Source organism: Myripristis murdjan, chromosome 15 (assembly GCF_902150065.1).
Source record: "Myripristis murdjan chromosome 15, fMyrMur1.1, whole genome shotgun sequence".
Lineage (NCBI taxonomy): Eukaryota > Metazoa > Chordata > Actinopteri > Holocentriformes > Holocentridae > Myripristis > Myripristis murdjan.
In genome coordinates, this window is record NC_043994.1 from 25,694,789 (window position 1) to 25,721,445 (window position 26,657).

Sequence of the window (26,657 nt, forward strand, 5' to 3'; positions counted from 1 at the left end):
TTCCCCTGTTTTTGCATGCAGGGCACAATTTTATTTCATTTTATTTTATTAATGAATGTATCAGGCAGGAGTAGCCGTATTATTTATTTATTTATTTATTTATTTATTGTGCTTTGGTGCGCGTTTGTGGGGTGTGTAGGGGTGCGTGTGCGCGTGCGTGCGCGTTGAGAAAGGGAGAGTTTAGTTTTATGGGAGTCTGGCCGCAAACTGTCCGGACTGCGTCTCAGCGCTGCGTTACAGCCCTCCCAACACACAGTAGTCTCTCTCTCTCTCTCTCTCTCTCTCTCTCTCTCTCTCTCTCTCTCTCTCTGCCAATCGAATCTCATAACAAGACACTAGAAAAAGGATTACTTGTTGTGGTTTCAAGGAGGGGGAGAAGGGGAAAAAAAACTGGGGGAAAGAAAAGAATACCTGACGTGTTTGCCTCAGCTACCAGCAGCAGACGGAGTCCTTCAGAACCTATAGGCTACCTACCTACCTACCGGCAAGGAACTGCCTGCATCCGATAAGGGATCTCGTCCACAAAATACAAGGACGGGGAGGGGGTGTGGAGAGAAGAAGTCGGATTGGGGAGAGGGAGAAAGGGAGAAGAGACACCGAGGGAGGGGAAAAGGTCAGGGACACGGGGGGGCGTTTATCGTACTGCCAGAAATAAGGAGAGTGTCTACACAAACGCTTTGGCAGACCAAACCAAGGAGACGAAGTGAAATAAACCAGCACCCCTTCTCTACCACTAATACTTTTCGGAAGGAATACTTTGGATTTTTTTTTTTTATATTTTTTGATTTATTTCAGAGGCAACTTGTGTTTCTGTTTAATTTAATTTAATTTATTTATTTATTTTTGGTGAAGTGCAGCCATCGTAGCGGGAATTTGGACCGTGCGTAATTTGGAGAGTTGTATTGCCAAGCCGCATCAGGATGCGCGTCTGCCCGCTGCTGGTCCTCCTCTGCCTCTTGTGCGCCGGACGCGCTCAAAAGTTCTCCGCTCTCACGGTAGGAAAGGTCAAATAACCCGAATATCTGTCAGCCAAATCCGTTCATAAAAGATGGTTTTGAGTCAAGAATTTGCGTCTAGCCGTCCATGCGTAATAGCTGGTGGAGAGGCCAAGATGAACACACTTGAGGAAGCCCGACAAATTAAGTACTTCACCACATATATGTGCAATCCAATTTCTCTAAACATTTTCATGAGGACATCTTTTTTAAACTCCCTGTCTTAGCATTAGAATGTCCTTTAACATCTTCATTTTGTGCATTTCATCTTAACTTTTCCCTGTTTGTTCATCAGTAATTCAAAGTTTGAGAGACAGGAAAAACATGTATTTTAACTCCAAAAAGGATGTGCATTTTAACAGCATCATGGCTCTCCTGTTTACATACTAAATGTGAATTTTATTCTCTGAAAATGTCTGAATCTCTCTGAAATTTTCAGAAAAAATCTACTCTAAAAAGTTTTTCTCTGGACATGTTTCATGTCTTGAGGAATCTCAGGTTTACTTCTGAATGGAATTTAATGGGTTGTGTATTGAATATGTTTGTTTTGGAAACCATGCCTCTATGTTCTCCCTGCGCTGTGTAAACTCTGAGTTTATGTGTGACATGGCAGAGCTGCTGGTTATCTTTGCTGGCTTGTCTGCATGCTGTTGATAGGCCTGTTAGCAGCGTGAGCTCCTTCCAGTGCCTACCTGCCCGACAGCTCACCGGCTTGCCTGCCTCTCTATCCTGTTCACTCTTGTTGTGCCAGTGGCCCAGAGGCCAAGTATGCAGCCATGGGCTGGATCCAAGAGCTTTGATGACAATGCAGTACTCTTTAGGCACTGCACTGCCAGTGTCAGCAGGTCTGCTGTCCCAAAGCACATGGCATTGTTTACAGGAGCAGAGCACAAAGGCCAGTGCCAGAAGCATGGAAGTGCAGCAGGTTTGTTTTGACCCAAAGCCCCGAGCAGAGGAGAAAAGGAAGTGTATCTTTGAGGCAGATGAAAGGTGTTTTATGAGTACGATCAAGAGCAGGTATGGTGCTGAGGGAGGAGTGATAGACAGTACTGCAGCGCGGAATGTGCGCTGTCAGAGGCTTGCCCACTTGATTTAGAGGTTGATGTGACAGCCGCCACCCCCAGCTCTGTTATTTATGGGCAGTGTGAAGATGCCTTAATATGCAATTGGAAACAAATGGCCGTGAGTTGTTAACCTGGGGGTGAGGGGTCAGAGATCCTCTCTCCCTGTCAGCTCTACGGATTGTGGAATGTGGGAGGAAGTATTGTACCGTGCAGGCGCTCCTCTGGATTCTCACTGCAGTACACATGCACATGAAACAAGAGCGGATAAATGAGTGTTTTATCTCTCGGATGTCCTTGGGTATGAAATGGTTGGTGATATAAACTTAGCACGTAGCATAAAAGGCACATAGACCCAGCAGTGTTTTTGGACATGACGCAATGCTGAGCATGCTCTGGATATGACTGTAGCAATGAGAGGATCCAGTGTATTGTGGTGCACATTTGACCGGTAACTGGGTCTGTGTCACATTTCCCAACTGTGGTTCATTAGGCCTTATTGAGACAGCACATGGAGTGCTGGATTTTTACTTTTAGGAGATTTTTTGACTGATTGATGACTTCTTATTTGAATGACAGGGTTAGGAGAGCATGGGTTAGGGGTTGGTTTCAACAAACTGTCTCCAAGTGATATTTTGTGCATAGTTGAGGCTGAACAGGCAGTTAAAAATTTGGGAAATCAGCCCAGGTTATTCACAAGGCTGAAATTTTCCATGCTTTATAGAAGCCTGAAATAGTGTATAAAAAGATGAGGTCGCCCAGAACAATGGCTGCCTCTTGTTCAAACCTGTACAAAAGCACTTTGGTGTAACATATGGCCTCGATTGCCCCCCTTTCTTTTCATAAAATGGTGCACCTGCACAGAGAGAGCTTTTTTTTTATCCTCACATGACTATCGATGGCCTTTCACACCACCTCTCTTTCTTTTTAACATCTTTCACAGCAATTAAACGGCGTTGCCTTTGATTGAGTTAATAGCCTGGTTAAAGCCTGTCACTTTCTTCCCTTTCCACCATGCTGGAAACTAATGATCCCCCTTGCATCCCAGCATCCATGCAGGAAACTCCCGCCAAGGCCATTTAACACGTTTGCCACGGCTCTCAGCTGGGGCCCCCATTGACCCTTCAAGGCCGTGGTGTGAGGGGCCTCTCGGGGTGCTGGAAGAGGGGGCCTCCCAGCCCAGAAGGCCCTTATCAGCCTACAATGTGCTCTCTGCTGGAGGCTCGCCTCCTCAGCACTCCATTCAGTCCCACAATGCTGCAGAGCCAGGGGGAGGTAATAGGATTTGATTTGTATGCTGGTTGGTCTTGGAAAAAAAAAAAACCCTCTCCCTTACACTCTGCCCATCTCCCCCTCGTTCGCCTGTCTCTTGTTCTTTGGCCAATCTTTTATTGTATTATTTCAACAGATGCAAAAACAACATCTTCCGAGAGAGACCATGCAAAGTGGGAAAAAAAGAAAGAGTAAAAACAAAGAGAGCGAATGAGGGGACAGAGAAACAGAGAAAGAGAGAGAGAACTGAGCTATTGAGAGGAAGCATGAAAAGGATTTGAGCCATAAATGGATTTAAGCTACAACATGTGTTCTGTCTTGTATGAGTCTTCTTCTATGAAAAAGTGGTAAATCAGGGTGGAAGCCTGCGCTGGATGCTGCTGAGGTGGAGCCATCCATCACTCTCTGCCTCGCTGCTGTGCATGGTGACGGTGCCGGCCTGTAGAGGTTGGAATGAGACATCAGGGGAGTGTCAGGGCTCTGCCTCAGCCTCGCACATCCATCAACACCGGCCAAACACGCACAGATCTGCAGCAGGACGTCTGACTACCATTAGGAATATACAGGAGGAAGAGGTCCTCAACATGCCATTCATCTCTAAAGCTTCTTCCTCTCACAGGCTTTCATATCTTATTTGTTCCCTTGCTTAATTGCGGCCAACTGTGAAATAAACACTTGGACGTAACACTGTGTCTGCTGGTGCTTTGCCGGGTTCGCACAGAATATGGGTGGCAGATTTCATGGGTGGCTGATTTCATGGCTAGCTATGTTTTCGATGCTGGGTTCTTGGAGCTGCACAGTAAGCTAGCAGGCACTTGGCACTCTGCTGCGTGGTGGACAGTGGACATCTAGCAGGATGCTGAGCTGGTGAATGACTCTGTTTGGGTTGTCAGTCTGTTGGCTGGCAGGCACCGATCGTGATAATGGTGGTGTGGTGTGAGCGCTGGGGTGGCCAGTGTGGGTTGTGGTGAGGCTGGTGGCCTGCCACCGAGCACGGCTAGACACACTTAAACATTATCAGAACCGCTATTGGCCTCGCGCAGCTGCGGTCTTTGGCGGAAAGCGTTTTCTGACCAGTCTGTCACGCCTGCTGGACTTTATGTGATGGGGTGAGCTGTGAAAGACAGGGTGGAGGGTGAGAGGAGGTCACCGCTGCAGAAGGATGTCCTAAATGGTGTGGGAGGACAGAGGGAGAGGGAGGGGGACCGAGCTCTCTGAGCTGGATCGACGGGAGACTGTCAGTCAGAGGCAATGATGCAGACAATCCAAGAAACTCAGAGACACTAACGAGGAGGGGCAGGGGGGTGTTCAACCTAGAGTGTACACACAGAAATGGGTAACAAAATAAGCATCATTTATTCACATTGTGATACCGATAAACTTTCATTTGATTTTTTTATGCATTAGTTAGAAAAAAAGAAGTGCTACATCGTGCACATCCCAAAAGAGCACAGTTGCATGTTGTCGGACTAACCTCAAAAAAAGCCAAATTAAGTCTGCACACTTGTGTGAATGCACCAAAATATCAGTTTTATTCATCGTTTCATCCTCAGCAGGCTTTTGCCAAAGTGCACATGTTGTCAGAAGGTTTATTGCCATGCTAAGCACAGGAAGAAGTCTTACTGTCCTGATTTATGTCTGGAAGATGAATGTCAGCAGCGAGACCCAAACACACAGGATGTGCTTGTAATGCAAAAATTGGCAGCCCAGTTTTAGTTTTAGTCTCCAGCTGAGGATTGTGAATTGTGATTTTTGTTTTGTTTTGTTTTCTCTCATCATTTATAACCCCTTCTCTTTTCAGTGCAGACATATTTCAGAAACAGAATGACAGCACATCACTTTTAAAAGGCCAGCCGGTGAGGAAGAGGCTCGTAAAATTTCTTTTTAAAAAATTTCATTCAATCCCAAAGTCTTGTCTTTTCCCCCCTCGCGGCTTCTCTTCCGATGTGTTCCAACGGGCCTCTCCTCTCTGATTCCCCTTGGGAAGATTTATGAGCAGGGCTGACAGAGGGGACTGTATCTCCCCCTTGGCCCAGGGCAATGCCGCCTTCCCAGCCAGCCCTCTTCCAGGTGCAGCGTGACCCTGCAGCCCTGCAGCCCTGCTCCTCTGAACGCAGGGGGCCACTACCAAGCCTCATCTCTCACTTCATTTGTAAGATGTCAGACACAGCTAATTTTTTTTTATTGGTGATCATCCCGCCCTCCTCATGGACGATGTGTCTCTTTTTCTAACGCTATGCTGCCTTGCCCTGTCATTTGATAACTCACAATAGATTTATATGGCCTGCCCTTAAGTGCAGGCTTTGATTCTTTGCTTTAGATTGACTAGTGTGTGTGTGTGTGTGTTTGTGTGTGTGAGTGCATGTCTATCAGTTTGTCTGTCTGGCTGTAAATAGCAGACAGAAAGGGCATTCAAGTCTGGGTTGGGTGTGCGTGCATGCAGTGAAACCTGAACAAAAAAGATACAAAACAAAACAAAACTGAATGAAAAAAAAAAAACTCTGTCATGCATTCAGATATTTTCATTTGTAAAAGAACACAAAAAAGGAGCAGGCGAAGACATTTCAGTGTACAGACAGATATTTACTTTTGGATATGACTGAAAAAAAACAAAAAAAAAAACACCTGGATTGAAGGCCTGGGCATGAAGCTTGTTTTTTTCCATTCAATTCAAGCCATTATTTCAAACAAATGAATGAATCACGCAATGATTATGAAAACTCAATACTCACACTGTAGCAGCACAAAGCTCTCTGACATCTAGTTTATTCAGCCACTCTCTCATTCACTGTTTTTTTCATTCATTGTAGCAGTCACAGCTTGTTGGCCCCCCCGCTTTTGTGTGGCCCGGCGAGGGGGTTTCATACCACGGTGGCAGATACAATGGTGGCATTGACACAGGTGATCCGATGCGTTCAGCCGGGAGTCTGCGTCCTTGTTTCTCTTTTCATGGCTGAGTAAAACATCCTCAGGAGTGATTCCAGGTGAATATCTGCACAGGTGTTGGCACAGACAAAGGAGAGAGGAAGCATCACTCATATCTTCTCCAGCCTTTTCGCCCCCGCCCTTCACCGAGACAAGACACAGCACGGCGGCTCCTTGACAAGTTGACAGCGGCTCTCAGGGCTCGTAATGGCTCTGTGTTGTACATCAGTTCTCTCTAATATGTTTATGGCAGGGTGTTACACTTGTTTTGGAACCTCCGGTGAAGGTTGCAAAGAGGAACTGACAATTACTTTGTATGGCTTTGGCAATGGGCAGCTGTGCCGTGGTTGACTTTTTGGCATATTAGCCTGTGTTTAAAAAAAAAAAAAAGGTATTTGCCCCTACTTGAGCACCAATCCCACCCTGTATTTAGACTTCATAAATCCCTTCAGAATCACACCTGCTGCTGGGGAGATTAAACTGTTTTGGAGCAGAGCTTTATGGAAGCGGTTCACCGAGCATGCTCTAAATGTTTTTCTGTGCTTGTCTGCTAAGGTTTGCCTTTCTCACTTTTGCAGTTTCTGCGGGTGGATCAGGATAAGGAGTGCAACATGGAATGCAACGGAGGTCCTCGAAAACCCCTGTGTGCCTCCGACGGCAGAACCTTCACATCGCGCTGCGAGTTCCTCCGAGCCAAGTGCCGCGACCCCCAGCTGGAGGTCATCCGCGGGCCATGCAAAGGTCAGGTCATGAGTCACGCTTCAGCGCCGCCTGATGATCTCAAATGCGCAGAGGGGGTCACAGTAGAAACTTCTGGCTTAAATTCATTTCGGCATAATTGATTCTTTGAGTGCTGGGATGACGACTGGGGTTGACACAGTCAGGGCGAAGGGTGGGGTGGGGGACTAGGACTGCTGCCTGCCAGGATTCATAATCCCACGCCTTATGCACTGATCAAGGGTGTGTATCGTCAGAATGTTCAAATATTTCATTTTGTTTTCAACTGAAATGGTTTATGCTTGAAAGTATTATGACATTCCCAATTCAGCGCTTTAAATCAGTGGGCACAGTTTGCTTTCTTTTATTTCCATATGGCTTTTCCTCTTTTTTCCATCCAAGCCCAAAGCAGAGACATGGGGCAAACAGCTTCCTCATTGATTAGAGATGGTGGCTTATGTTCTCTGATGCAATCAAATGAATTATGCAGAGTTAGCGGCATTTGAATGAAATATCTTGACAAGAATTGATGGGCCGGTTTTCATCGTCATCTGTCATGTAAGCATGCTAGCGGAGAAGCCTGTGCAAACGTGACCAATGGAGGACTGGAGATGAAAAGCATAACGGGAAGGAGAGCCAGTAAGGTCAGGCTGCTCACAGACTCCCTCATTGTTGCTCAGTGCTGGAAGGAAGAGCCCATACACCCCAACACTGCACCCCCTACCCCTCCCACCTCCGCCCCGCTCACTAACTCTATACCACTAGTTCATCGCTCTACAGACTGGGGACAATGCCCCATTCTTACACATTACAATATTAGATCACCAATGGAGGGAGGGCGAGCGCTGAAAAAGAAGTCTCATATGATGGAAAAACATTCCGCAATTTTATGCCCGTGCTGGGTCTCTATGGAAACGTCTTAAAGCGGGACATCTGGATGTGGCGGACAGAGCCGGGAGAGAGAATGGAGGATTCCAGCTAGGAAGCTGAAAGGGACGAGAGTCCATGAAAGTCGTATTGTATGTGTCAATAACGTTGGGTCTCTGAGAGTCTGGCCCCCCCTCTGTTTCTGGACGGCCAGGGTGAAAGACACAGAGTGTGACTTCTGCAGCAGCCTAGTCAGCAGCCGAAATAAACCAGAGAGCTGGGCTGGCCTAGCAGCACAGAGATGGGTTTGTGTTTAAGGATGGTGAGACTGGCACCACATTTGTTTTCTATCGCTCGGCTCAGATGATTCAAGTGTCCTGTCATTTTTTCCAGTCAGCTTTTTGGTCAGAGCCCCCTGGAGAAGGACGCTGGTTTCGGGTTTTTCCACTGGAGCTAACTTTAGAGCTCCTCAGCTCCCTGTTTCCCTCAATCCGGAACATCCAGCGTCTTGCCCCTTCTCCACGCCAGTGACAATGACACACACACACACATGCATACACACTAGACTGAGAGAAACCAGTGCACATTCCCCTGACTGAGTCTAATGGACAATCTGCTGTGGGCCATGCCAGCGACATAGCGCCTCCTGACCAGACTGGAGACCGTTTTTAAACTTAGCATGAGTCATTGTTTTAATTTGATTTGGGCCTGCCAGCCAGACGGGTACTGCGTGGCAGCTAATGTGTCACACAAAGTTACCATCAACCGTCCCATCACCATGCCCACCATCTCCTCAGAGTTTGTACAGCTGCTGTTGTTGGCCAGGTAAGATGAAGCGGCTCTGGAAAGTGAAGATGAGCCATTGCTCTGACACGGAGATGTGAAAGGACTCAAGGTGCTCAGAGGTGAAGCGTGCCTGACCCACTTTTATGTCTACAAATACTAAGAGGACAGCCTGGGCTGAACTGAAGAGACGATTGAGGTTTAGGAGGAGAAAGAGAGACAGACAGAGAGGTTTGGGGAGGGTCAGGTTTTTCCTGTGCATCAGCCCTTTTCTTGGGTAACTGGAATGTTCTCCAGGAGAAGCACGAGCTGCCTCGCTCAGTAATGGCTTTACCACTTGGCTGTTGGGCCGCACCGTGCAGGCTTGCCTGATTCGCTCCTAATAAGACCAGGGGTGTTGGTTCTATTCCCAGCCACACAAGCATCTGCCACTTCCGAAAGAGTCTTGAATTGTTTCCCCTCTGTCTCCCCCATTCCCTGCCTTTTTCACTCATTTTTCATGATCTTTGAGATTCAATATGTCCCACTCACTTTGAATATTTTTCGAATTGTGCAACATACGAAAATAGTTTGAGTTGTGGGTTGAATCATGAGTTTCTGCGGTGTGTAGTGATTCTGATGATTTGTGGTTCTCTTCAGATACATCCAGATGTGTAGCAGAGAAGAAATACACAGAGCAGCAGGCCAAGAAGCTCTTCCCTCAGGTCTTTGTGCCTGTATGCAACCCTGATGGCACGTACAGCGAGGTAACAAAGAAATGCACCATCTGTGACACTCTCTGTTTTGAATTTCACCAGCATTTACATGCCAAGTGTCAGGCGAGTCACAGTAAAGAAGAGTAATGCTCCTAGACTTGGAGCCTCATTCAAACAGCTTTTTTGTGACAGTGTTATGATTAGAGAGTGTGTACATGGATTCCCCAATTTGTGGAATTGAGCCTTGCCTTCTTTTGTTGCTGTATCTGCTTTTGGTCTATACTCTAATTTGTATTTCCATCACAGGTCCAGTGCCACAGCTACACTGGATACTGCTGGTGTGTGACACCCAATGGACGACCTATCAGTGGCTCAGCTGTGGCCAATAAAAAACCTCGGTGCCAAGGTTAGTATAATCCCAATATCCTGGTTTGTAATGGTGACCGAGCAGCATGGCTGTCAAAAATCTTACCAGTTTATCATTTACAACATATTTTTTGCACGTTTGTGTATGTGGACTGATTTTCGAGTTCAAGGTGTGTTCACATACATGCATAGGGAAGTCATAGAAGGTTAACACACAAAAAAAAATAGTTCTCTTACCTTTTAATATGCAGAAATACAGTCAAACAACCTTTTGCAGCTGATCCTGATGATGTAAATTCATTGTTTCCATCACTGAAATTTGTTTTCGAATGCAGGATCTCAAGGAAAAATAATGCAGAAATCAAAGCTTAAAGCTTCAGGAAATTCATTACCACAATTCATTTTCTTTTATATTGGCGATTACTTGCCAACAATCACCAAATGCAGGTCATCTTTGTATTTACTACAAGGCTACATCACTGCACTCAGTATATTTTGTCCAGTGCCTAGTGTCGTGGTTGTTTGTGTTACAGTAAGACTGATATATGATAGCCAATATGCTGATGTGCACTAGAATGTATGCATTGTGATTTTGTGGAGCAATGATGATTGGGCAAATTCAACACAGAAAACCAACTGGCATTCCATTGTTTGTGGGAGGTGCAACTGTAATCCGCCGTCCTGTGGGAAAGTGGTCAGCAAGTGGACCGAAGGCCACAGAGTTTGTGGGCCACCCGAGGACTGTGCGTTGCTCAAGGCATGGGGCTGTGGTGTAAATAAGCCCAGTAGAAAATCCCTGCCACGGAGTTGAGCAACAAAGTTAAACTGTGAGGAATGCGAGCGCTCTTGGAGGACAGCGTCTGCCAAACAATCAAATAACCAATGCCACATGTCCTGCCTGTGTTCCTCTGTGGGGCTGGCTTGGAAGTTGTTGCTGTGTCAATTGTGAGAAAACTACAGAAGTAGCAGTAGTAGCGGCTGTAGTAGTATTGTAAGCGTGAGCAGTATTGTAACTGTAGCTGTTTATTTGAAAGCTAAAAACATGCAGCTCCGTACATATGTAAGATGTTAGTGCACTGGAGCCACTGTGCATACATGAATAACGATTGAGAAAAAAAACCCACAGATAGTTGATGTATTTCTCCACTACAGTTCTCTTGCAAAATGAAGCCAAAAGCTAAGAGTCTTTCTTTCTTATTGATATCGATGATGAGAATCTAAGTGTGTAGTGATAATTTATTGTATGTAATTATTTGACATAAATAACATGTATCGTTCCTCAGAGGATATGCATGAATTAAAAGAAAAGGGGAACGTTTAATAAATTCTAATTTCAATTCAAACACCTAAACATCTCTTTTCAGGATCAAAACAGGAGAGGGCTAGCACAAGAGAACCAGGAAAAGCAGGTGAGAACTCAACAACAACAACAAAAAAATCTCTTTTATTTGTCTGTGTGTATATTTATGTGCATTTGTGTGTGTGCGTGCATGCCTGTGTGTGTGTGTGTGTTTGTGTGCGCATGCGTGTGTGAACAAGTGTGTAAGTATCTAATCATGTGTATGCATGCGTACGTGTGCATGCATACACATTTGTGTGCCTGTGTTTGCCTGCACCTGTGTTGGTGAATATGTATGATGTGCCGGGTGGGTCGCCTGTTAAGGCTTGCCTCCCCAATATTTTGTCAATTGAGAGAGTGTGAGCAGCCCGAGGGCTGATATAAAAAGCAGCCTGTTACTGAGTAACGAGTCCAAGGAGAGAGGCTGCGGTGAGCTTTCATGCACACCGCCAGCAGCCCCACTGCCTATAACTGCCTCTTGTCTTTACCAGGCCGCCCGACAGCCGGAGAGCCGCCCGAGTGGAGGAAGGCTCACTTATCATACGCTCTCCTTGTCGAACATAAGATAATAACATCATCTTTCATTTGCACCACTCTTCTCTTTCAGCAGCGGTGTCATCAAGCAAATGTTTGCAATCATAATTTGTCCTCCACCCCTCCTGCTCTCTCTCTCTCTCTCTCTCTCTCTCTCTCTCTCTCTCTCTCTCTCTCTCTCACCAGTGACTGATCTCTTCCAGTTATAGAACCACTAAGTCCACATAATGTATATCGTGCCCCAATCTTTCCATTTTTCTGATGCAATTTGAATGCAGGAGGAGAAAGTGTAATTTGGGTGGTTTCCAATCGATGCCTTGTGTGTGTGTGTGTGTGTGTGTGTGTGTGTGTGTGCACGTGTATGTGTGTGTGAGAGAGAGTGAGCGCATATGCAGCCACTTGAGTTTGTCGTTTGGGTTATTCCTGTCAGTGTGACATTTGTGTCTGTGCCTCTCTCTCTCTGTAAACAGTCTTGGGTATAGCGTCTGTCTGAGCCCGGCCAACTCATTACACATAGATCAACTGGGAATGCAAATTTTGTGTCCAATTTTGTGAGAGAGGCATGGAGAGGGGAAGAGGGAAAGAAGGGAGGTGGAGGGGATGAGGGTTGTGGTTCAATCTGAACTGGCTGGATAAACAGGGTGGTGAAAAGCAGAATAAACTGAAGATTTGTGGTGTCCCGGCACTGAAAATAGCAGTGATTGCATCAATATTTTGATTCAGCAGAAGCCCATCGGTGCCCAGGCATTCCTCGGTGGCCATCTCGCTTTTATCCCGGGGACAATGGCAAGCTATCAAACACCAAACGAAGTCCCATACGCTCATTTTTGGTGACAGTCTTGATGATTTCATTCACATTTTGGAATCATCTGCAACTGATGACTGACAAACAGCAGTAAAACTAATGCTGTTTGACCGCAAAAAGACGAGGGGTTTCCTGGCAGATGCTAAAAGAGGTGTTACAGTCATGTAAAAGGCCACAAAGTAAAGACAGATCATTAGTGGTTTATCGTAAATCCAAATCATAAATACGCTTTTTAAATGGCATTTCCATCCACTGAGTAATAACATGTCTTCCTCAGTCTGTCATGGTGAGTGTATGTATTTTTATGTGCCCAGCAGGCTTGAGGGGATCACAGATATGTGTCGAGTGTAAAATCGTAGTTTTGCATCGGAGAAAATTAATTAGAAAGAAAAGAGCATGCTCCGGAATGAGGCTTAATCCCTGTTTGTGGAAACACCCAGCGATGCCTTGACTCAGTGCCTTAGCAGAGCTTTACTTTGAGCAGAAAGTGTGACCCGCTCTGAGGTTAACCACACCTACGGCCGTGGTTTTGCACCAAGCGGCCCACACCCTCCTTCCCTCTCTCCCTCCTACCACAAATCAAATAAACAAACACAGACCAAACAAACACCAAACTCTATCCACCCCGCTGTTAATTGGTTCATCTCGGACTCGGATATTGAATTCTTTACCCCTTTCACCACAGCTACCAGAACCCATACGCAGGCACCAGCAGGGCCAGTTGGTTCCAGTCCTCTCTTCATTCATTTTAACCAACTTCAGTCTGTCTTCCATAGTGGACTCTTTCTTGTTGCATGAAGAGCAGCAAAGGAAATACATAACCACTATACCTCCGGTTTTCCTCCTCTCTTCTCTCACCACACCTCACCTCCTTCAGTTTCCAGCCTCCTCCTCCTCTCTCTCTCTCTTTCTCTCTGTCTCAGTCTCTCTGTCTGTCCCTCCACTCCTCCCTCCATCCTTCTTGGCCGGGCAAAGTGCAAAATCTCACGTAGTTAAGTGTTCTCGTTTCTAGCTTACTCTCGTAATTGTAGTCTCCTTGCAAATATTCTCCATTCTAAATGCAGATGAGTCCGCCGGCCTAGTGGTGGAACCACAGCCTCCTGCAGATGAGGAAGGTGAGTCCTCCTCCAGCAGATTGTGAGTAACAGCGTGTGAAGCTGGGCTGGTTGGGCTTAAAAGCAGAGCTCAAGAGCACTGTTTAAACTGAGATGATGAAAAATTAAATTCGAAAATCAATGAGAATTTTATTTTATTTACTTTATTGGTTTATTTGAGCGTATTAATAGAGATAGCAAGAATAGTAATTTACATCTATACTGAGTCCATCATGCTATTATAAAGGTTTGTTGTTATCCAATACACGATTCCAGCCTGAAAAAGACTTACATATGGAAATATATGTATGATTTTTAAGCACATGTTGGATTTTGCATGGGAAAATAACTTTTCACGTGTTAAACAAACATTGTCATACTGGATATGAATTGAAATTTTCATGTCTGAAGTACACGCCTGGCACTTGTGAACTTGGAAATTTCTTTTGGATATGTAAAACCCAACGCATGTCCAAAAAACACAGACTTTTAATTCACATGTATTTTCACATGGGACATTTGTATAAGGGAAGTAAGCCATTTACATTTTAACAGAGTGCTGATTTCCATACGATTAGCAGGGATGCCGTGGAGGTTGAACCCACCTAAACTCAGTTTTACTCACCTTATCCACTTTTTTATTTGTGGAGCAGAGTTTAACCACTTTTTAAGGCCGACATAAATCTTTATGACATAAGTATACAGGATATTATAGGAGCTAGCATCAAACTCATCGAAGATATACGATGATAGGGCGTTTGTAAGGGGGAGAAGCGTAAATTAATGCTTTTCTGAGAGTAAAATGTATTTATTTTACATTCATATATATGTTTTGATGACTGCTTTATGACGATCAGCGGCTACTGCCAATACTGATCACAGATGTCGTCCACAATGTACTTTCCATATCCATCCAAGCCATGTGAGATATGATAACCTTGAAGTGTAAGTTACAGTCTGTGTGTTTTGGAACCACCAGGTTTGGGTTAGATGATGAATGAGTGTGTTTTCAATTGAAACTAATAAAACTGTCTCGGTGATTTCTTTCAGACATCATTTCCCAGTACCCGACTCTGTGGACGGAGCAGGTCCGCAGCCGGCAGAACAACAGAACCAGAGCGGCATGTGAGTTTCAAAGAGCACTTTTTCTTTAATGATGTCGATTGGGTATTTGCTAACCTCAACCCACAGCACAGTCTGTCTTTTTCCTCCTTGTGTGAGCAATCATGGTTTGAGGCTGTTCCTGTCTTTTAAGGACAGATGGTGGGTTGTGAAACCAATACATCTTGGTGTTGGAGTGCGTCAGGCTTTAAGGATCTGCTTCTCTCTGTGGTTCCTCACTTTGCAGCATAGCTGTAATTATCAGCACATGGCACAAACACAGCATCTCCTATTCTTCTGGCTGGTCCTTCCCGTGCTCCTCTTACACACACACACACACACACACACACACACACATTGATTTCATTGCATGGATCAATTGCCTCTTTACTCTTTTGGGGAAAAATATTGCATACACTATAAAACAATGCCATTCTGAGGCCAATATAGAAATGGGAACGTTGTGTGTGTGAATGCGTGTGAATCTCATTATCATAATTTACAACCAATAAAAAAAAGCCTGAAAAAAAAAAAAAACCCCACATTGATGGTTTTGATTACCCATGTGCTCTTTGGGGTATTGGGGTAAAAAAAAAAAAAAAAACAGCCGCTCCAACAAAGTGAGCCCATACAGAACAACTGGAGCGAAGCGAGTCGGTCGAGAAAGCGGGGAGGCATTTCATTTGGTCCCTTTTGTGTGGGCAGGGATCTCTAATGAAAATAAACAAAGAAAAGGGATATCCATAATCCCACAGTTGCTTCCGAGGCGGGTGGGTAGCAAGCAAAGAGAAGGAGCGATTCGTGATGAAAGCCCTCGTGGCCAGAAGAGCTCTGTTTCAATCCCGGCTCGCGGAGGAGTTTAATGCTCAAATCTCTGTTGGAGAGCTGCGTGGCGGAGTAGGAGGCTGCTCTGCACAAAGACGACTGATTAGATCCTGCTGAGCCTCCCCGAAACCCCCGGCTTTCTCCCACCCAGACAATGCTGCTCTCTATACATATGGATAAAGGGAGGGGATCACGAAGCATCGCATTTTTTTCCCTGGGAACTTTGAATATACAAATGCATAGATTCCCGGTGCTTCACGGCGCCCTGAAGTATTATAACACGAGTGTGGTAGAGAATAAGGCGAAGGCCCCGACTGACCACTGCTCCCCCCCTTTGTCTTGTCTGTCTCTCTCTCTGTCACACACATCAACAGAGGGCAGTTGGGCGTCCAAATATTTACTTAACTTGGGGCATAGGGAGCTGTGCTTAGTCATTAGGCTGTTAATGTCCGTAAACAGTGCCACGGGGGGCTGATAAAGCAGTCTACACACACTGTCTCCGAGCACTCATCCTCCATCCCTACGTCTTCATCTTCAAGTCCCAGCCTCTTCCTCCTCCTCCTCCTCCTCCCCTCTTCCTCCTCCTCGGGGGTTTTGCCGTGATGGTTAGAGCGGCTATTTTGTGGGATAGCAGTGGGAAGTGTTTGACTTTGAAGGGAAATGAATTCAAGCATATGTTTTATAAATCCAAAATGTGGTAGCCAGATCTGGTCAGGGGTGAATCCAATTCCTCACTTTAAACAAACGCTCTTGTTCGCTGAGTGCGTGTGGGTGTGCGCATTTGCCGAGTCACGCAACCCGGACCACCTAAGTGAATGCTATCTCTGCTGGGCCGGCCTATGGGCTATGCATTTGCCTGTGTGTGTGTGTGTGTGTGTGTGTGTGTGTGTTCATCCTCACGTCCACTGATTCCCCTCTGACCTCTGATTGCCTCCCCAGCCTCATCATGTGACCAGGAGCAGCAGTCGGCCCAGGAGGAGGCGAAGCAGCACAAGAACGAGGCGGTGTTTGTGCCTGACTGTGCGCACGGCGGGCTTTACAAGCCGGTGCAGTGCCACCCCTCCACCGGCTACTGCTGGTGTGTGCTGGTGGACACCGGCCGGCCCATACCTGGAACCTCCACCAGGTAGGAGAGACGACAACAACCCAAAACTCACCATTACAATACACTGCATCTACAATTTTTTGACTTTCTTATTTTTTTATTTATCTTTCTGGTGGTCATTTCAAAATCCCGCGGAAGTTGAGACACCAAGCAGGTGAGCTGAATGGCTTAAAGTTTAGGGAGGTCAGCATTCAGCTGGATGAGCCATGTTGGAGCCCAGAGTTTTCAAATGTTTACCCTGCTGAAGCGCCCTTGAGCACAACACTAAATCCCCACCAACTCGGCTGGGCCGCTGTTCTCTAGCTGACTCTGACCTCCTGGGAGGGGGGCTGGCAAGAAGAGCATGTTCCCAGCAAGGCTCATTAAAACGTTGCAGAAATATTACCAGAGCAGAGTGAGAGGATTGATTTTCCAATTTATCAGTTCTTCATGGGAGCGATTCAATATCGATTCGTCTCCCCTGGTCGATCTATCTGTCTGTTAATTTTTTCAGTGGACGTGTGAATATTTTTGTTAAGTGTTATATGTAGTGCGTCTCCCCTCCTGCACTTGCTGTCTGTTCCACTACCAGCCTATGGGAGCTCATTTGACCAAATTATGTTTTGAACAGATAAACGAACAATGGCACAAGCGCCCCACAAGCCCACACACTGATGTATTTTGGATTTAAAAAACTTGGTGGTAAAGAATATTAAACAAAAGCAAAGCTAAATGTAAGCTATAAAACTGGTAATGCAACTGAAAAATCCCTAACTGAATTGATAAAAAATAAAAATAAAACAGAATTTAACTGAATTTTGTATCAAATAGGAATCGAAAAGAATCAGGTGATCAAAGCCGGTGCCCGGCCCTGTGATTATCGTTACTGTTATGTGCAAATACTTCTCGCCTCTCGGTCTGTGCACAGTGTGCGGGCAATCATGTAAACACCCCAGAACATAATGCACGCACAATCTGATTTATTTCCCGAGAAGCCGAGTCGCAAATATCTGAGATAAACAGCCAGACATTTCCATGGCTGATGCAGCAGTGTGACTCAGTGGGATGGTGAGCGGCAGGTCAAAGGTCAGCCAGGCTGGCAGAGCGGGGGGCATTTGTGTGCGGGTACACTTTTATTGAACAGTGAGCTCGGGTATCAGATTAACAAGACTCCAGGCAGAGCGCCAGACAGCGCATTAGCACACATATGCAAGCGTGGATTTTCCCCCTTCTCTTCCCTTGTCCCCGGCCAGCATTTGGCTGATTTGCACAGCAGCAATTGGGGCTCCGCTGGCTCTCCAAGGGAGGCCATGAAAGCTTCCTTGTGTCCCACGCTCCCTGTCTGCCTGTCTGCCTCCTTCCCCTTATTCCTCTCTCATATGATTATGCTCTTTCTCTCGTTCTCTTGCCCTCTTTCTGTCCTCATACCAGCCCCAGCTCCCTCCCCTCTTCTTGGACCTGTTTCACAGCCTCTTGTTTGCCACAGAAATTTACTTGAATCCCCGAGATTTAACTGTATGGGGGCAACTGGAATCATGGGAGTGCTCTCTAATTTCCATGATGAGGACAGTTTCTTTTTTTTTTTTTTTCTTTTTTTTTTTTGCAAACAATGCTTATTACCCATTTAGCTTCGAGCAACGCCGAATTTACTTACACTGCCTATTCTCTGTCACAGATATGAGCAGCCAAAGTGTGACGGCAATGCCAGAGCCCACCCCACAAAACCTAAGGACCATTATAGGAGCAGACATCTCCAAGGTAGGTCTCAGAAGAGTTGGCTTGGTTACTGTTTCCCCTCTTTGTTCAGAAAAAAAGCTCCTCAGCCGCCGCCCTCCAACTGCGGCCTCTGATTGCAAAGCCGTGATAACAGCGTAGCCGCGTGAGTGCGAGCGTGTGTTTGTTGACATCATTAGCACCATGAGGTCCAGGAAATGCTTGATAAAGGCTTGAGGATTCCCAGATACTGCCCCTCACTGGCCAGAGAGCAAGGAGACGGTGTCGCGGATCAGACGGGGGTGTAATCTCTAGCTGACATGGGGAGATGGAAGATAGGCGGGACGATAGGGATGGAGAAGAAACAGCATGGGGGAGAGGTGGAGATAATGATGGATAATAGGATGCCAAGGACAGGTAGTGATAGATAGATTGACAGCAGTGTAGATAACTCAACAGAGGGAGAGGAGGCGGTTTTAGGGAGGTAATGGTGCGTTTGCTTAGTCACAGGTGGGATTATCTGTTTATTTGGGGGGTTACTAGTAGGGCTGAACAATATGGTGAAAAAATCATATTGCAGTTATGTTGTAATTGTAATATGATACACGATTTTAGTGGGAATGATGAAACTGAATAAAAACGTTTTTACTTGACTCTGTATCAAACAAGTATGTTTTTTGTTTTTTTTTTAACATATGAAGAATACAGTATGTAGGCGAGGTCAACTCTTAGCACCACCATCATTTATTATAGTATTTTGTCAGAAATTTTTCCCAGTCAAAAAATTGCAGCTTGGATTGCAATTTGGATATTGCTCTTCGCCCCCTGGCTATTTTAATATTTAATATTTAATATTCTAATTAATTGTTCAGCCCTTGTTTCTAGTTAGTAAGGCTGAGCAACATGTCTGAAATCAATATCACAGCACTCAAAATTGATATGTATCACAATATGACTCATGTATGAAAAAAATCTCTTGTTTAATAATCAAATTAATCTTAATCCCTCTGAACCAAATGGTAATGTTAGGTGTGATGTCAAAATAATATTGTTCAAATAATATTCTTTGAAATGTTTCAGTTGTCAGTCGTCAGTTTTTAAGTAAAAATCTGCTTCTTATGATCAGTTTAGATCAGTTTAGACTCTCCTGAAAAATGGTCAACGAGTTATTCGATGCAAGGAAAATTGCCTGACCAAAATGTCACGTCGTTGGTTTTCTTGTCATGTTAAAATATCCCAGTTGGATTTACGGTAGCGGGGTGTGAGAGGTGATCGGGACGGATCACAGGTCATGTTAGTCTGAGGCCGATTCAGAGAAACAACAATGTAAAACTGCCAAATCTCCTGATCAGGTTCAACAGGCCACTTTTCACACCTACAGCTGTGTCGTGAGTCCAGCTTTCCCACATCACGCTCTTCCAAGAGATGGGCGATCGAAGCAGTCAAAGTTAAATGTTCGCATCATTAAAAAAAAAAAAAAAAAACATGATAGAAGAAAGAGGAATACTGTAATCACTTTCAGGTGCTACACACAACAGAATTGAGGTTTGAGGCTGAACGGCGCTTGGCAAGTTCGCCGTCTTTAGCTGTTTTTTTTTTGGTGGGTTGGTAAACATGTTAATAATCCAGCAGCATATGAACAGAGCGCCCACTGTTCCTGTCCCATCCACGACTGTTTATGTAACAGTGTGCCGGGCCAGGGCTCCGCTCTGTGCTCGCAGGTGCTGGATTTAGCAGAACAGGTCCAGAGAGCAGCAGAGCGGCACTCTGTTCCCGCTGAGGCACTGAGGACACTTGTGCAGAGCGGATCAAACAGCGGGATGGACCGTCACAGATAAATGCCTCTTAGATCAGCAAATCTTAGTCATTTCTCCTCCAGTGGCATCGGCGTTGTATATGAGTCCTCGGATATTGAGCGTGAATAGTACACTGTGTAGCTGACAGCGCAACATGTGAGGAGGGGTGGGTGAAAAAAAAAAGCCGTAACTATCCCGTGAGATTGACCTCACACCTAACCAAACACCCCCTAAACACACAGAGGTAGGACAGAAATAAATTCAATCACGCAGGCTACCTGTCGCCCAACACACACACACACACACTAATAAATACCCAGGCTCCAATCTAAACTTGTCAGAAAAACCTGTGCCATATCAGCCTGTCCCATTATAAAATATGCCGAGACAGAGAGCCTGAAAACGCAGCATCTTGTTTTCTTTATGAGCTATTGCGTCAATGGCTGTAAACCGTGTTAGTGTATAAACCTGGGATAATTATAAATGTTGCCTTCACGTTGTGGCAGCCCATTTGCTGTTGAAGCACTGGTGTTGAGAGGTTTATGGGGCGAGATGCAAGAGGGGAGCAACTCGCACTGAAAGGGGCAAGAAAGGAAAGCGGCGGTGTTTGGCTGGTTTTCTCCCGAGAGCGGGACCCAGGGATCGCACTGGGGCAGGCGTCGGGAGCTGCAGCTGTGAGTGCTGACAGGCCTCTGCCCCATGTGGCTCCGTAGAATAACACAGCCTTCTTATTGACACTAACACATACACACATCCACACACACGCATGCAAACCTGCACTTACTAGCCAAGTATTTACAGTACACAGACAGTAGGGTGTAATGACTAGTGGTGGCGAATCTTTTTTTTTTTTTTTTTTTTTTCCACCAAGAAAGAATCAAATTGTTTGAGGTTCTTTTGGACAACAGCTCAACTTCACCAACTCCGATTCCATATCTGTCAAACTCTGGCGTTATATAATTATAATCATCAAGGAACGAGGCAGCAGCCATTTGCAGCTTTTGCCTGGGACGGAACGGAAAATGGCCAGACTCAATTTCCTTTGAATGACAGCAGGAACATTTGTGGCCTTGCCCCTCAGCTAAATGGTGTCCAGACAGACAGAAGTCAATCTGTCCCGCCTCCATAAAAAAAAAAACTCCACTGCACAGAGTGAGAGACCGGAGCCTTACCTGATGGCGTCCCATTTGTATAAACTGGAGGTTCTTTCAGATTCCTGCAGCATTACAGAGAGGACATTTACTCTCCATGAAAAACACGAAGCCTCAGACAAGTCCAACTGCAAATCTCCCTTCAGTCAGTAGCCAGATAAAAACACTTTGCCTCCTGAAGGTGCAATTGTGTGAGCGTCTAGACTAATACACCAAAAGAGGCCCCGCAAGGCACCAGCGTAGCCATTAACAGGTGGGTCAGATATTTTATTGGGCCCGGGCCAGTGAGGGCCTACTAAAACTTAAATGCAAGTCTCCTCCGCGACAGCAGCGCATGTGAAGGAGAGTGCGTAACAGGGCGGACATGTGAGGCTCAGCACAGGCTGGTGGAGCCCTGCGCCGCATGGGAAAGGTGGAGCGGAGGCTGGGTGGGTGCTGGGTGTTTACCCCGATGCTGGTCGCCACCTGTTAGCGCGGGGCAAAGCATGCTATTATCTCCAGCTCGGGAGAATCTGGCCCCGCAGGCCTGGGCCATAAAAAGACCAGCAAACCCTGGAGAATTTGTGCTCCACAGGCGGAGTCGCAGGGGGAAGACTGACTGTGAGAACGCAGAGGAGAGCTGGGAGAGGAATCCAGGAATCTCTCGGGCCTCTGTAGCCTTCAGCTCTTCCAGAACAACCTTGGCCCCCTTACTCTTAAAACTATATGGCCTAACACACAATTACTATCATTAGGGTCATTCCACTTCAGTTGTCCCTCGTTTTTTTTTTTTCCCTTGACGTTCCGCATGTGACACTCACCATGCAGGCATGCTTCTCTGTCGGTTTTGGTTGAGAATTAAATGACAGATGTTACGTGCATGAGATCAGGTTATACGACTGGATAATATTTCTAGTTATTTCAACACATTTCATCTCTTCAAATCACTAGGATGTCAAGCCTTCACACACTGAAGATTAGGTAAAGCTGTAACTCTTGTTTTCATTGTTGATCAATATAACATTTTTTGTTTGGTTTGGTTTGATTAATATCAATCATTCAGTCATTTGGTCTGTCAAATTTCAAAAATGAGAAATGCCAACACATTACCAGAGCTCAGAAGGAATTTCAAGTAAATATTAGCATTTGTGAAGCTATCACCGGCATTTGTTTTTAACTTGATAACTAAAATGAATAACCTTTTTCTGAAATTATAAGTACTTCTCTGTTTATTCACTAAACAAATATTCAAATAATTATTGAAGCACTAGTGTTAAGATGTACACCAAGAGACTGAATCTGATGCATGACTTGTGTTGCCCTTTTCCTATCTTCAGTCTTGCCTGTGTTGCTTCACATCTCCACTGTTGGAATTGGAATCAAAAATAATCCTAGAAAAGCGATGTGTGTGTGTGTGTGTGTCAGAATTGTACTTGGGTCCACTTGAGGGCTTAGTCGTGGACCCCTTGTACAAACAGTGAGTAACTCCCTCAGTGCCTGAAACTGTCAAAACCTCTCTCGCTCTCTGTCTGGGGCCTCTGGGATGATTGGCAGGTATCCTCTTCCTCCTCCAGATGAGGGGAGGTCTGACAGTTTATGAACGGGAGTAAAAACAACCACGACAGTCTCGTTTGGTTTTATTTTCTCCTCTGCTCTCTTTATGTGCTACTTGTGTTAAAAATGCACTGTCTGTTATTTGACGTCCCTCCCCAGACATTTATTAGGCCACCTATGACGGCGGCATTCCTCATTGTTGTAATGCTGTCGACTGCACGGATAATTTCTCTGTGTTTAAGTCTGCTGACATATATATATTCACTTCCCTATCAGCCCCATAATGGACGCACGCACGCACACACTCATCCAGCTATCTGTGTTTTATTCTCCAGGCTGTCCCGGGGCAAAGAAAACGGAGTTCCTGACAAGCGTGCTTGACGCGCTGTCGACAGACATGGTGCACGCTGTCACAGATCCAGCATCCGCCGGCAGGTACGACGCTTTCCAGACGATCTGTTCAGTTTTCCATTATTGATGTAGACCAGCGGTGTCTAATCATGTGCCATGGAGGCCCAGAAGTATGCAGGTTTTCATTCCAGCCAAACTCTGCAATAATTAGTTCCTCTCTGTGTGGTTGGTGGGGTGCAGTTATCAGATCAGGATGTACTCAGCACTACAGTGGCTCTTGCACTTTTTGTCTTTGTTACCACTATCGGTGCATGTGAGAAAAACTCTTTCAAAGAAGAAAAGTAGTACACTGCAAGAAATCTTAAGAAATCTTAAGCCGAAGAAGTAATTTTGTCTCATATGCAGTCTTAAAATGTTTTTTCCTTCAAAAAATCTGACAGTGGGATGGGATAATCCCACTTTTCCAATGCTAATCGACTTGTTTTCAGAATTTTCTTGAGTAAAACATCATTTATTATGCTTTATTTATTGATACTAGAGGGCTAATCTGATTTATACTGCCTTGTTTCAACATATTTATACTGGATAGTTGTTTTTTTTTTCATATAAGTAGTAGTAGTAGTAGAGTATTGCAAGTAAGAAACGAGCTGCTGGATTGTTTGAGTTGCAATGAAAACTTGCATGGTTGAGCGCCACTGACAGTTTATGGAGGGGTGAAGGAGGAGATGACGAGCTTACAGACTGACTCATGCACTGACCAGCTGATCCCTATCATGCAGGATGGCTGAGCCGGACCCCAGCCACACCCTGGAGGAGAGGGTGGTCCACTGGTATTTCAGTCAGCTGGACAAAAACTCCAGCGGCGACATCGGCAAGAAGGAAATCAAGCCTTTCAAGCGCTTCCTGCGCAAGAAGTCCAAGCCTAAGAAGTGTGTGAAGAAGTTTGTGGAGTACTGCGACATCAGCAACGACAAAGCGCTGTCTCTGCAGGAGCTGATGGGCTGCCTGGGCGTGACCAAGGAGGAGGGTAAGCTGAACAACACACATGCTCATTTCTTAATTCATCGCCTCATGCCGAACCTTCAGACCTACACTGTAAATGATTCCACTTATAGCCTTTCCACCTATAGCAGCCAATACCAATCTGAATTTTTGTAAGAATCAGAATACAAATGCAGATGCAAAATGGGTTAAGTTTTCAAGATAGGCCTGCCTTTAGATAATTAAGTGTTTTGTAAGCAACATATCATGTTATTTTTCTTGGACAGTTGTATTAACACACAGTACAAGAACATAGTCACAAAACATTCAAAATTAGCCACCTATCAGCTTAAAAAAGACTGATACTGATATCGGTCTAACCCTAGTGCAATGTGATGTTCATGAACCAAATTTTCTTCTTTTTAGAGGCTAAATGGCAGTGCTTGAGTTTTACCTTTATCATGTCCCCATAATATGGTTCCTGAAGTTCATGTCACTATTTGCTCCTCAGGGGCCAAGACAGGAGAGGGCATATCTTCCAGTAAAGCGGTAAGCCCCCACCCCCCACATTAACACACACACACACATTGGATATTAATGGCCAGAGATGGGGACTTGAGTCATTGCGACTTGGACTTGAGTCGACTCAAGTCGCCGTTTTAATGACTTGTGACTTGACAAAATGACAAAAAATAAAAAAACTTGAGACTCGACTTCGACTTGGAAGTTTAAGACTTGGGACTTGACTCGACTTGAGACATGCTGACTTGAATGACTTGATTGTTGTTCATTTCATGTTTTCAGTTTGAATATAAAATATAAAATAAATATCTCTAGCCTGTAATATTACCTGATATACGAGCGCACGCTGGGAATGGTGGTGTAATGATTGGATAACGACCCTGACAATCAGTCATGCCCTCTCTACTACCTACCTTACGTTTTGGAGAAACACGCCCGTCATATCAGATGGTCATCATCATGTCGGCAGTCCGTCATTTGAGAGCCATTCTGCAGACTAATATCTTATATTTTCTCTTTATTAAGAGCGGATTCTGCAGGTAAGATTGTAATAATGTGACTTGACTTGGACTTGACTTGATCTATTACAGGACTTGACTTGACATAACCTGTGACTTGACTTGACTTAACTTGCCCAAGAAAAAATTACTGGAGACTTACTTGGGACTTGCACATGGGTGACTTGATCCCATCTCTGTTAATAGCTGTATGTGAGGTCATTATGATTTTATCTCTGTCATCATGAACTGTGGTATTAAGATACAGCCATTAAAATAACTCCAATCAAACAGTAACACGCTCACTCCCTCTTCTCAGAATCCGTCAAAGAAGCAAGGCTAAGCCAACAACAGAGATTTTCCCTTCAACCCTTGGAGATTCTGCCCTCACCAATCGGCAATAATGGAAACCATAGTATTTGCACTTTGTACTTTAAAAAAAAAAAAAATGTAAATTCACTTTGTAGAGATAAGGTATTTAAACAGACTGCTGAATCTGTGAATGATGTAGTTAGCTTTTATGTCCTGACAAACAAGAAATTATTTAACACATACAATGTATGTGTCCTTTGTGTGTCAAAAAAGTATACTTTTCAGAGTTGTACAAGTTTTCATGTGTGATGTTGCATTTTGTGCCCCTCCCCCGTCGACCGACCGTTCCTCTCATCATTGTTGACGTTAATGCAGATGTATGGATAGTTTGCTACACAGCCACAATAACTTAGATCATACCATCTCTCATGTACTGACCTATAGCATCCCTCCCTGAGCTTTGTACAGCAGTTTGCAAGAATGTTTTAAACCTGGCATCATAAAAAAAAAAAAGTCCTTCTTGTTCACATGTATTCATGTTTATTAGAAATAAAGAACTCTTTTATACATCTTTGTACGTCATGGTCTTGTCTCAGAGTGTCAAAGAAGTTTAAATAGGTCAAGGAAAGCGTTTAATCCAATTAGTCCTCTATGATGTTTTCCTTCTCACTATATAAACCTTGTAATGCTTTTGCTGTTTTGTGTTTTCTCGCTGCGTCTTTAATAAAACACCTTGTTGACACAGTCTTTAGGAGCCAAGTATTAGTCATACATAGCAAAGGTTGTGTATCATCCCATTTTCAGCCCGCTTGCCAATTCCCCCGAGGCAACATTTTCAAATTGGGAAAAACGGTTGGTACTTATTTCTGTTCTCTTCACAGATTTAATTTCCCAGGTAGACTGAAGACAGATAAATTGGCCGGTCCAGCATGTGTGTGTATAGTGTGAATGAACATTAAAGGCAGTCAGTGTGTGTATGTGTGTGTGTGCACGTGCATATAGGTGTGTGTTTGAGAACATGTGTTTGTGCATAGCGTATGCTCCGGCCTACATGTATACAGTAAATGTGCCTGTATAAGAATCAATGACGTTTCAATGGATTCTTTCTTAATGGGGAACATTCAGCTCCGGGCCGCCTTGCAGCATTACAGTACTATACATTGTTCCAGCATGATTACGCCGGGTCTGCTAAGTGGTAAGCCACAACTTTTCACACACTAAGTCCCCTATAGGGCCGAGGGAATGACCTGAGACTGACCTGCTCACTCAAGCTTAGCCTCTAATTTATGATTAACACATTGGTCTCCCCTCTGTGATATAATCCAGCCCCATGGTCTG

The 26,657-nt window shown here is 44.9% G+C and overlaps 1 protein-coding gene across 2 annotated transcripts; it reads left to right on the top strand.

Annotated features, from left to right (window-relative positions):
* Nucleotides 1–703: 703 nt before the first annotated feature.
* Nucleotides 704–25,888, top strand: smoc2 (SPARC related modular calcium binding 2). 2 transcript variants are annotated; one of them, XM_030070860.1, is made up of 13 exons: nucleotides 704–995; nucleotides 6,832–6,994; nucleotides 9,260–9,366; nucleotides 9,622–9,721; nucleotides 11,046–11,090; nucleotides 13,391–13,474; nucleotides 14,504–14,578; nucleotides 16,319–16,505; nucleotides 18,139–18,221; nucleotides 22,992–23,091; nucleotides 23,787–24,034; nucleotides 24,500–24,537; nucleotides 25,327–25,888. In XM_030070860.1, the coding sequence occupies exons 1-13, from the start codon at nucleotides 921–923 to the stop codon at nucleotides 25,348–25,350; spliced, it is 1,329 nt and encodes a 442-aa protein (XP_029926720.1). In that variant the 5' UTR covers nucleotides 704–920; the 3' UTR covers nucleotides 25,351–25,888. The 2 variants fall into 2 exon arrangements, with proteins under 2 accessions (XP_029926720.1, XP_029926721.1); XM_030070861.1 differs by having other exon boundaries at nucleotides 13,424–13,474.
* The last annotated feature ends 769 nt before the right edge of the window (nucleotides 25,889–26,657 follow it).